At 37.1% G+C, this 12,336-nt stretch overlaps 2 protein-coding genes and 1 long non-coding RNA gene across 4 annotated transcripts in view; 2 read left to right on the top strand and 1 right to left on the bottom strand.

Moving 5' to 3' along the window:
• Positions 1-2,469, top strand: part of LOC105175253 (calcium-transporting ATPase 12, plasma membrane-type-like) — a gene marked incomplete in the record, with an annotated part of 4,318 nt that extends 1,849 nt beyond the window's left edge. Inside the window, 1 exon segment of the mRNA XM_020698498.1 lies at positions 1-2,469. Within this exon segment, the coding sequence (XP_020554157.1) occupies positions 1-2,214 (2,214 nt within the window).
• LOC110013023 overlaps positions 1-2,833 on the bottom strand; it is a 3,539-nt gene extending 706 nt beyond the window's left edge. For both annotated transcript variants that reach the window (XR_002288184.1, XR_002288185.1), the window contains exon 1: positions 2,699-2,833. This is a non-coding gene — a long non-coding RNA (uncharacterized LOC110013023). The remainder of the gene's footprint in view (positions 1-2,698) is intronic.
• Positions 8,910-12,140, top strand: LOC105175251 (OBERON-like protein). The gene is made up of 3 exons (XM_011097637.2): positions 8,910-9,067; positions 9,861-11,021; positions 11,289-12,140. The coding sequence occupies exons 2-3, from the start codon at positions 9,881-9,883 to the stop codon at positions 11,912-11,914; spliced, it is 1,767 nt and encodes a 588-aa protein (XP_011095939.1). The 5' UTR covers positions 8,910-9,067; positions 9,861-9,880; the 3' UTR covers positions 11,915-12,140.

The raw sequence follows: 12,336 nt of genomic DNA, 5'->3' as shown, positions 1-12,336 counted from the left end.
CTGGAACTGGAAGGATCGATCAAATCGACAACCATTAATGATCAAAACCCGTTTTTGTTTTATGGTTGCAGAGTGGTCAATGGAGATGCTCGGATTCTCGTCACGTCTACGGGCATGGATACAGTGTGGGGCGACAGGATGAGCCAAGCAATGCAGTATGCAGATAATAAGTGCAAATTTGAAACTTACCTTCATAAGTTGAACAACTGTATTCATATTTCTGGCCTCCTTATTTCCATCCTCATCATCATCGTGCTGTTTCTCCGCTATACAGCAGGAAAGTTGGATGATGAGAGGAGATTCCGACCAGATACAAAGGGAGAACCTACCCCTGTGCGAACGTTTGTGCATGTCTTCAGGGGAATCTTCACAGGATCAAGAGGGACAGTCAGAGTTTTGACAACCTTATTAAGTCTGTCATTGCTGGGTGTAATGGAAGGTATGGGCTTTGTCATTGCGGTTGCAGCCATTATTTGGAGTCGGAGAACACTAGCACACAGGGCCACGGAGAGAGATTATCAAGCTTGTCTTAAGATGGCCTGTGTCACAACTATTTGCACTGATAAATTTGGAGGGCTGACGGAGCACGAACAGGAAATCGACAAGTTTTATGTTGGTGAAGAATTTATCAGTGAAAGCTCGGCGTTGGCGTCCAATGTTCTTGAAGGCTTATCTGATGGGATTGGCACACTGTTCCTGATAAACCCAAGTGCTTGTGAGTCAGAGTTTGTACCTCTGATGTCGTGGGCTGAGGCGAAGTTGGGCATGAAAAGAGAATCTGTGATTCAGCAATGTGAAATGATAGAACACAGTGGGTGCAACCCTTTGCAAGAATGTTGTCGAGTACTGATTGTGAAAAATGGAAAACGATACTTGCATTGTAAAGGACCTCCACAACATCTATTGTCCTCATGTTCATATCACTATGACATTGACGGAAAAATACAAGTATTAGATGGAATAAAAAGGAGAACGCTTGCGCAAGCCATTGGGTATATGGAAGCTGAAGCAGGAAAAGTGATTGCATATGCTTGCAAAGGCGTGACAGAATCTGATCATGCCTCGGTTGAACCAAACAACTTAATCTTCTTAGCCTTGATCAGTCTAAAAGGAACAATGAGGGAAGATACAAAACGAGCAGTCTTAACTTTGATGGAAGGTGGAATTAGAACTATTCTTGCATCACGAGATGACATTGCCGTACTTAGAACCATTGGCGAAGACTGTGGGCTGCTCAATCCTAACTCGGAGGATCTGGTGCTCACAGCTGAGGAATTTAGAGGCTGGCCTGAAGAAGAGAAAATGGACAAGGTAGAAAAAATTCGCATTATGGGGAACTGCCTTCCATCTGACAAGATTCTTCTCATTAAGTGTTTACAAGAAAAAGACCAAGTGGTGGCGCTCCTGGCACAGCAAACAATTGATGCTCCTGCTCTGAAACAAGCTAATATTGGGCTCACATATGGGACTTGGAGCTCAGAAATTGCTAGAGAGTGCAGCGACATAAGCATCTGGGATAGTAATTGCTTTGGCTTTCTAGTAAACGTAGTAGAGAATGGGAGATGTTTTCAGGAGAACATTAGAAACTTCATCCAACTAGAGCTAATTATAACCATTTCAAGCTCACTGATCAATTTTACCGCAACTGTGATTCTGGGGGACGCCCCAATAACAGCAGTCCAGCTGTTCTGGTTGAATCTGGTTGTTGCATTTGCCGGAGGGTTAGCAGTACTGACAGGTCCACCGAAGAAAATACTAATGACAAGGCTGCTGCCGGTGAAATCATCTGCAACTGCAAGACTGATAAGTAAGGCGATGTGGAGGAACATAGCCGTTCAAGCTTCTTACCAGACCAGTATCTTTGTGACCCTTCAGCACAAAGGACATATAATCCTAGGAACAAGCGGAGGACATCTTAAGTCATTGATATACAATGGATTGTTCCTCTGCCAAATGTTCAACAAATTCATCGCTAGAGAGCCTGAAAAGAAGAATATCTTCAGCGGTCTATTTCAGTACTACAATCGGTGGTTTTGGGTGGCCGTGGTTGTATTCTTAGTTTGCCAGGCAGTTTACGCCGTGGCAGAGACAGTTCTTGGCAGCAGTCCAAGGCTGAGCATGAAGTTGTGGGGCGTTTGCATACTCGTGGGACTGGTTTCCTGGGTGCTAGATTGTGCAGGGAAAAGTTTGTCCAACTTTGCTGCCAACCTCTGAGGTCTTGTAATCTAGTTTTCTAGTCTTTGTATTTCTTATTGTTCAGAGATATAGTCTCCATCTCTCTCTATTAATGTTTCCATTCTATTACAGTTAACTTATTTGGGAGCACCGGAAACTCTGTCCAAACCCAACTCGATGGAACGTGAGCCAATCATATGTCAGGTGTAATTACTTGTTGCGGACCTGGCTCGGCCAAGAATTCCTTAGGAGCACACTATGTAATATAACATATTTTCTGCAATTTCACCCACAGTTTACTTCTCATATTCATGCTTCATTAAAGAGTTCAGATATAAGCAAAATTGACTTAAAACTAGAACGCTGCGAAGATTATTTCAGTTGCAAATTCATCTAAAACAAATACGGACCAGTAACCGTTACCAACTGAAAAAAACAAGAAATGCGTGCTGCTGCAACTCAACTTAGAGAAAAGATTTCGAGCAACAGAAACAAAAGATAATATTTAAGTTAATTTACTGACCTTCTTAGTGGCTCTAGATTCCTGAATTGCTGCCTGCGAAGGAAATGAGGTTCAGACATGGCGCGGTGACTTTTCGAGACTTCAGTCATCCCTGTCTGTCTGACTCTCTCTCTCTCTCTCTCTCTTAAGTCGTCGCATAATAAGTCGTCCCACAATTCGCTCCCATATAATTAATGGATAATTATTCTCTTTTTTCTTAAAATTTAATATAATTATACATAAATTCTTATAATTTAAAAAATTATATCTACCATTCTTGATATTTATTTTTGTCTAACAAATAAATCGCTCTGTTAATCGAAATTCATTGAATTTATTGATATTAACAAAAAAATTAGAAAAAGAATTATATTTATTCACGATTAACTTATTAATAACTTATAGCAAGTCAAAAAAAAAATTATGATCAAATTTTACCTTTATTCGTCTTCACATGTTAATACATGTGACGAGGTATATTTTCACTGTTATAAGAATAGTTTAGTTCGAAAAGAATTATTTGACTTGCAATAAGTCAATTTTAACTCAATCAAGTATAAATATCAATTTTCATTCAGTTTTTTCGTTAACATCAATAAATTCAGTAAATTTTAACTAATGAGAAAATTTATTTATGAGATAAAGCAAATATCATAGGTATTAAATATAATTTTTCAAATCACAAGAATTCTACGTATAATTGCATCAAACATTAAGGTAGGGGAATGTAATTATCCCTATAATTAATGCAATAGATAAGAGTGGTTCATTGAGAGGGAAAGTTGACAAAAGATATTCCTTTCAGGATAAATGCATTTTTGGCCCTAGATATAGTCACTAATGCAATTTTGGCCCTCAAAAAATTTAATGTTACAATTTTGGTCCTCAATATTTTATTTTTTTTTGGCACTTTTGGTCTTTTCTTTAACTTTTCTAGTAAACTTAACGAAAATTTCATTTAAAATGGAAAAAAATGCTATTTTTCTCCCATTTTTGGTATTTTTCAAGTTGTAATCCAACGCATTCATTTTTTCTATTTTTCTTCAAACTACAAAAGAGAATAAAAAAAACTAAACAACAAATTCTATTGATAAATTTTCTATTATTGATAATTTTTTGTTAAGATTATTTAGAAAATTTGTTACTTCAATTTATCTTTTTTTTGGTTTACTCTCTTTTAATTTTTTTTTAAAAAAAAAATGAGAAATGGAAGCATTGGATTACAACTTGAAAAACACCAAAAAATGGAAGAAAATAAGCAATTTTTTTCCACTTTAAATGAAATTTTCAATAAGTCGGAAGGACCAAAAGTGTAAAAAAAAATAATAAAATTTGAGGATCAAAATTATAATCTTAAATTGTTTGAGGACCAAAATTATATTAATGACTATATTTGACAAGCAAAATACATTTTTCCCTATTCCTTTCCCTCATTCTAAATTCTCTGACGCCGGGGATTAAACTTTTGATCCATCTAACTACCACTTGAATTAATTAAAACTAGTGAATAAAGAAAAAAAAAACAGAAGTTGTAATCTTTCATTTTCAGGGCAAAATGCATGCAATTTCCTTATGATATTATAAATTAACAAATACTTCTTATGAAAAAATAGCAATTATATCCTGTATTTTATAAAATACAACAATTTACTTTCCTATGTTTTTTAAAAATGAAGCAATTTGTCTCCTTAGACAGAGAGGTAGATTGGTTCATTTTAAAAAAATATAAGAGATAAACTGCTATTTTTTTTAAAAAAGAGAGTAATTTGTCCATATACAATACCACATAAGGATAAATTGCTATTCACCCTTTATTTTCATGTCAAACTTTCGATTTTAGGTTCAATAATGGGATATAATGGTTGAGCCCTAATTCTTTTGCGATATTTTATAAGGTATTTGAGAGTTTAACTATAAGTGGGATAAAAATATTTGGTAATTTATTTTTTTGAAAAAAGAACTCACAAGATAAAAAAAATTAAGATATTATTAAGATTTGTTTTTAAAATATTAACAAGTTTCTTTAATAGTAAATAAACAAATACTAAAAATTCTAAAAACTCAAAAGAAGAAGGTGCAGATGAATCGTTTTGGACATGTAAAGACAAAGTTGTGATGCGACATACCCAAACAACAACTTCGAATATATGAACACTTTGTTAAATTGTAGGATAGATAATTGACGTGCTTACTGAATTATCTCAAGTATTATTTCATAAATTTTCAAACATTTTATGAAATAATTCGAAAAATTTATAAGTTGAATAAAATATTCTTTTGAGTATGAACCAATTAATGTTAATGATGTCGAGTGATATCAGTTCAGACTAATGAAGATGCAGTGAGGGAGTTTTGTTTGCAACATAAATACCATGAAAATGAATATAAAGAAAGAGGAGAAGTGAGGGGGTGAGTGGTGACAAGACTCCCTTAGGATGCGCTTCCAAATGCTGAAATGCAACACACACACATCCACATGTGTCTGTGTGTGTGTGTAAGTGAAAGAAACAAATATCAAAGTACAGCACGCGCGCTATTATTAATATCTAATGCATATTGCTTTTTATTCTATTCTACCCACTCTCCAACCCCAAATTAATAATAACTGTGAAAGTGGGAGTGGGGGCCCGGCCTTTCATGCCCTTTTTTCTTTTAAAAAAAAACTAAGCATCCAATCACAAACAGCGCAGCATCTACAGCTTTCATCCCAGCATGCCATTTCCTTCCAATTACACAAGGACAAGAACATGAATTCACAAAGTCATATTGTGGAGAGAGATAGAGAAAGAGAGAATGTTTTGTTGTTTATGCATATATCAAGAGGATAGAGAGAGAGAGGAATGTTTGTGTTTGGGCACACCTTTTCCTAATTTAAAATCCAACATAGTACCATTAATACTTCAATCACCAACACAATCATGACCTCCTTTAGATTATTCCCACTTCTAATGCTTGTCCTTTTCCTTTCTCCCTTCCAAACACTACATTCCACTTCTTCAAACACAAACCCAAAAAGGTTTTCAAACTGGGATATCATTAACAAAAAGAAGAAGAATCCAACTACATTTAATATTTGAATTGTTGATGAAAAGAAAAAAAAAAAGAAAAGTTGCATGATGCCCACCACCATCTTCTTCAAACCTCATCATCATCATTATCAACATCATACATACATACATACATACATACATAGGGGGCCTGCCCTGCCCTGCCCTGCCCTCTCATTTCATCAATCTACTCACCTATATATTAATAATATTCCTCCAAACACACCCTTCCATCTGCTACTTCTAACCCCCTCTTTTGGATTTTCTCCCCAACCATTTTCTTCTTTCCCCCTCTCTCCCCACTTTGCAAGATTGGCTTCTCATCCTTTTCTTCTTGGCTTTTCTGCCGATTCTCCCCTCGACTTCTTTTCTTGGAAACCCCAAAATTCAAATAAATTAAAACCCTACTTATTCTAACCATGCGCCCACACACTCCTTAATTTGCTCTGTATATATATAAAGAGTAGGTAGGAGCCATGCAGCATCAACTCCTCAGCCAAGCTCCTGTTAGTTTCTTGATCGCTATAATTTCTTCCCTCCGTCTAATTGTAAGCCAATTCTAGCATAAACACACAAGCATAGCTATCTCTGTCTGTCAATCCGAATTTCCTAATAAAATGGTAAGGGAAGCAGATCACAGCGGCGGTGTTGGTGTTGGTGTTGGTGTCGGTGTCGGTGTCTCTCTTTCCTCCATTGCTTTACTGCAAGAGAGGTTCAGACAACTGCAGAAAATGAAAGAATTGAGACAGGAAAAAGAGCTCCTAAGGTTATTCGAATCTGAGAGATACAGTCCTGCCATAACATTACCACCTTACGATCATCAGTTTCGTTCTACCACTTTTTCAGGCTCCGAATCAATGATGTTTCTTCCTCCTAAGCCGTATTGCCAACTTTCTCTGTCCCTATGGCCAGATTCACAGACCACTAAACACCTGGATTCGCGGGGGATCCTGGAGGTGGCCCAATCAAATCGTGTCAGCTCATCTCTGGTTCCTACAGCTTCATCAATGAAGCGCGACAACTCTGCCTCTGATCATCATCATATCGATACCTCTCTTCATCTGTAAAACGCATGCGAGCGCCTTATCTTTTTTCGGTCTTCCCTTTTTTTCTGGGAAGGTTAATTAATTATATGGTGAGGAAATGGCATGGTGTAGTATCAGTCTGTGGTGTAGTGAAATCATTAAACAAACCTGATCATGGGGTTTGGCCGGCAGGGCTTTCATCATCTCTGTGCCGAATTGATCTTATTGGAGTCGAATTATATATGAGTAGTGTCCTATGGTCAACGTTAAAGCTGTATGATCAATATCACTAGTTTGGTTGTTTTTTTTGTTTTTTTTTTCTGGGACCAGAACTAGTTTGGGAATTATGATGTTATCTATAATGTCTCTCATGCTCTACTTTGTTAATGATTTTACGTACGCTAGCTCCACACTACAAGGAAATAACATTGATATAAAACCTAGGAATTTTGTGTCGACCTTAATTATAATGAGTTAATTAATAACAAGTTTATTAATTAGTCGTCATGAATGGATCCAAGGCTTTGGTGATATATGCAAACAAATGACAGATGCCCCCAGAATATGGCAATCTTTTCTTGGGAAGAATCAGCAAAATAAGCTTGGAATCAACCTAGTTAGCCACGTACGTACAAGCTTTTATATACACATATACATATAAATACATAATAGCCCCCCCTATTACGTTCCAACTCTCAGTTGGTTTGTCAGCTCAAAGCCAAGTCGCTGTGAGGAAACGTTAATAAGAGTTAGCGCATCAAATTACATATGGCTCAGAATGATTGGAAAAATTAATTAGTAATAAAACTTGAATCATCACACCATTCTCCCTGCAGATCATCTACCTATTCACAAAATTCATATATAGAGTAGTGGATTGTAATTTTAAAAGTGATAACCTTAGTTCAAAAAACTCTAATTTGATCGGAATTCCTCCCATTAGCAGCACGTGACATCGCCCAGACCAGAAATAGATTAGGTGGCGATGGCATCTAGGTGACTTGACGTCGCCAAATCAGAAACAAAGGGCGAGGACAACGCTATCGTCTATTGTCGCCTCAAATCATATGCCATGTAAGGTATTTTTGATTTCACGTATAAATTTTGGTCTTGATTTCACGTATAAAGTTTGGTCACGTGTAACGCATGTGAGAAATTCGGGTTAAATTATGGGTTTTTTTAATTAAATTATAGAAATTACAGTCCTGAATCTTTATTTTGGAATGAGGGTCAACTGAAAATGCTATTGTACGTCTCCAATAAAAACTTGGACCACAACTACGTCCTTCCTATTTGCAATGTTGTCACTGTTAACAATTAATAATATGTGTAGGAACGACAACTGTATTATTAATTGTCGTTAATGACAACATATTTATATATAATTACTAATTACCAATATGACGGTAACTTAATACTATTAATCTAGTAAGAGCATTAATTGCAGCAGAATTATATATTGTCATTTAGTATATTAATAGCGACAATTTTCACTTTTATCTCTTAACATTTTTTAATTATGATATTAAAAATATATACATATACATAAAGATATATGAATATTAATTTATATGTATTTATATAAGTATTAGTTTTGATTAGGGGTCTGGGCTTGAAGCCCAAATCAATTGGGCTGCTATTATACAAACATGAATCCTTGCACTCACAAAAATATTTTGTTTTCCAATTACTTTTTTGCAGTACAAAACATTTTAAGAAAAGAAAACCCAAAAGAGTTTGAGGCTATTTCTTTATGCTTTTATTTTCAATTTTAAAATAATAATTCGAGTAAACATATATTTAGTTTGTACATGTTTTTATTAAAATATATTAATTTGACATCACAGTTCAATATAAAATATAATTTTATTAATTAATTTAGATATATTCTTATTTTATAAGAAAAATGTACATATGATTAAAAATATGTATTTCTTTACGAAATTGAAAATAAAAACATAAACAAAAAGACCATAAGAAATAAAAAATAAAAAAACCGTAGGGACAGCAGTCAAAGTATACCTAAGTCAACACGCGGGAAAGATAAACGTTAGAGCGAGTGGGCCCCGCCATTAGCTTGACTACCGTCAACCCACCAATCCGGTCATCATATTCTCGCCACTTTTCTTTCCTTTGTTCACTTTTCCACGGGCCAAATAGGTAAAACGAGGAAGACTTCCGGACAAACAAAACAAGCTTCCCCCAAATGTCCTCGGGTGGACTAGGGTTTCGATTTTCAAACGGAAAAGAGAGGGGGGTAAATATTGAGTCGAGTACGAGATTCTAGTTGAATTTTGTCGAATTACCTCCTTCTTCAGGTAAATGTTTGATCTTCTTCTACTGCTTGATAGTAATGTTTCTTCTGCTGGGTGTGTAATTTGATCCCGCTGGCACTAGATCTTGTTCTTGATGTGATTGGTCCGTGGTTGGTCTGTTTTGGGTTTTCGTTCGTGGGATTTGTGAAAGGTTTTACTTTGATTTAGAGATGTGGTGTTGAACTGTCAATTGCTTCGCTGCTTCTCTTATCCTGATTAGCTGTGCAGGGGTATATGTATGGATAAATTAATTCGTGTTTGTGCTTGTAAATCCAACTTATGTAACTTAAAGTTAGGAAATACATATAATTACGTACTGCAGGTTTAGTCTATGAACGGTGTTGTGGTTTTTGGAGATTGGCGGAGTTCTATTTCTTTCAATTTCTATCACGATATTGGGAAAAATAATTTATTTTACTCGAGCCCAAAACTTTTGTACTTTGTCGTTTGCATGATTCATGATCTCTTAATAATTTCATGCTTACAGGGAAAATGTGTATTAACTATATTAAATGCTTTTCTGGTTTAATGTCAGTGCTTTTGTGTTGTCTCCAAATTCCTTCTAATACAAATAACTGTAAGTCTTGGTTGTTTTTCACTTGTAACACTTTACCTTCACTCTTATTTAATTGCAAGTTGTCTAGTTTCATGAGATTGCTCTAACCTCCAAATGCTATGCTTAAACATGGAGATGGATATTTCTTTTTAAATCGTTCAAAATGTGGGGAATCAGATGCTCATTTTTTTCCTTATTGTTAATTGATTGTACTTCAATTTTTGCTCCTCTGGAGTCCAGATTATTGGGGGCATTCTCGGATGGGAACATCTTCTGGATCTCATTTCAATAATCAATCCTCAATGCTGCCTCCTCGTCAACAGCCACGACCTGGAGGAGGGGGACTACAGACCTCCCTCTCTTTGGTCTCACCAGATGCCTGTGGATCTCCTAATCTTCATGAGCGTGGCTCAAATTCTGATCAGGTCCGTGAATCCCCATCAGAAAGTGCCAGTTCCCGAGAGACCTGGCCCACTGCTGATGCTTTGGTAGCAAAGAAGCTCGAGAAGGAAAAAGAACGGGACAATGGTTTTGCAGAGCACTCTGTTGTCCGGCATATTTCCAGCTCAAATAAGATGTCTCTTCGAGATGTCGCCAGAGAAAGAGTGGAAGTAATTGCAGAAAGAATGCAAAACCTCCCAGACGAGTATCTAGACAAGTTTAAAAATGAACTTCGGGCTTTTCTTGAAGGTTTAGGTGGTTCGCAGCAAAGAGAAGAGTTCCTATTTTTACAGAAGCTGGTTCAGAGTAGGGGTGACTTGACAGAGAAAACACTGATTATAGCTCACAGGGTTCAGCTAGAGATTCTAGTTGCTATAAAGACTGGAATTCAGGCATTTTTGCATCCAAGTGTCAGCCTCTCTCAAGCTTCTCTTATTGATATTTTCTTATACAAGAGGTGCAGAAACATAGCATGTGGAAGTGCATTACCGGCGGATGACTGTACCTGTGAGTTGTGCTCAAAGAGAAATGGTTTCTGCAACCTTTGCATGTGTGTGATCTGCAACAAGTTTGATTTCGAGGTTAACACATGCCGCTGGATAGGGTGTGATTTATGTTCTCACTGGACTCACACTGATTGTGCAATTCGAAATGGGCAGATTGGCATGGGCCCTTCTGTTAAAAATGGAATAAGTTCAGCGGAGATGCTTTTTAGGTGCCGAGCTTGCAGTCGAACATCTGAATTATTAGGGTGGGTAAAAGATGTCTTCCAGCATTGTGCACCAAACTGGGATAGGGATGCTTTGATTAGAGAACTTGACTATGTAAGTAGAATTTTCCGTGGGAGTGAGGATCCAAGAGGCCGGAAACTGTTCTGGAAATGCGAGGAGCTCATTGAGAAATTGAAAAGTGGGGTGGCCGAACCTATTCCTTGTAAAGCAATATTAATGTTGTTTCAAGGTCAGCTCTATTCACAAACTTATATTACCATTATGTTCATTTTCTATTTTAATTTCTGAAGTTCTTCTGTGGCTTCTAAAGAAATGAACACAAAAATCAGTTGAAAGAGAACTTACTGGTCTCTTGATTGGTTAACCAATGAACAGAATTTGCATTTTTCAGTGTATACTTTCATATGCTTTTGTTGTATCAACCCTATTTTTTGGTAGTAAACTTGCTATACACGGTCCCATTTCTGGTCTGCTTGAGCTTATGATTCCTTTACAGAGCTTGAGGCAGATCCCTTGAAGAATCAAGACACTGAAGAAGCTGGGAGGATGATATCCCCACAGGAAGCGTTCAATAGGATAGCTGACGTAGTGCAAGAAGCTGTTAGAAAGATGGAAATGGTTGCGGAGGAGAAGATGCGGATGGTCAAAAAGGCCCGCTTAGCTGTAGAGGCTTGTGAGCAAGAGCTCAAGGACAAAGCTAGGGAAGTCGCTGCACTGAAGCTGGAAAGACAGAGGAAGAAGATACAAATTGATGAGCTTGAAAGTATTGTAAGACTTAAACAGGCTGAGGCTGATATGTTCGAGCTGAAAGCGAATGAGGCTCGACGAGAAGCTGAGAGGCTGCAAAGAATTGCACTTGCGAAGACGGAGAAGTCAGAAGAAGATTATGCGAGTAGGTATCTCAAGCAAAGATTGCATGAGGCTGAAGCTGAGAAGCAGTATTTATTTGAAAAAATTAAGCTTCAGGAAAGTTCGAGGGCGTCGCAGAGCAGTGCAGGAGCAAGTGACCCTTCCCAGATGGTGTACAGCAAAATCCAGGACCTCCTGAAGAACATGTATAACACACCTTCAAAAGCAGACACCCAATCAACCGATCTTCATTCTCTGGGTGCACTTCCTTGAGTCTTGTCTGTCTGTACATTAGATATTTACATACTTGACTTGGTTTGATTTTCTTTTAACATTTCTGTGTGGATGCTACTAAGCCTGTTGTTGCACTAATTTCCTTTAGCATAGGAAACAAGCTCATGAACGTTTGGATGCAAATGTATCTTTCCATCTCTTGTGTGCTTGTGCAGGAAGCTACCTTGTGTCTCGTCTTTAGAGTGGTTATGTTGCCTTTCCTACATGATTTGGACTTGTTATCCACTCTTTGTGCAGGACGTGTAAACTGCATAAAGTTTTTGTTGAGTTTTATGCATGGTAGTGTTTTTTTTAGGAGATATGATATCATATCACCCGTCAGCCATCACCATGATTGCCTTGGATATGGTAAGAACCGGCCGTGGCAAGAATTGCCTGGTCGGTACTCAACCTAAATGGCA

This window comes from Sesamum indicum, linkage group LG12, assembly GCF_000512975.1.
Source record: "Sesamum indicum cultivar Zhongzhi No. 13 linkage group LG12, S_indicum_v1.0, whole genome shotgun sequence".
NCBI classification, from domain to species: domain Eukaryota; kingdom Viridiplantae; phylum Streptophyta; class Magnoliopsida; order Lamiales; family Pedaliaceae; genus Sesamum; species Sesamum indicum.
This window is presented reverse-complemented; position numbering and strand designations above follow the sequence as displayed.

Bases quoted from the DNA above. Each gene is read 5' to 3' on its own strand.
- LOC105175251 (XM_011097637.2), top strand. From the start codon at position 9,881: ATGGGAACATCTTCTGGATCTCATTTCAATAATCAATCCTCAATGCTG. The intron at 11,022-11,288 runs GTCAGCTCTATT...ATTCCTTTACAG, and splicing joins AATATTAATGTTGTTTCAAG to AGCTTGAGGCAGATCCCTTG.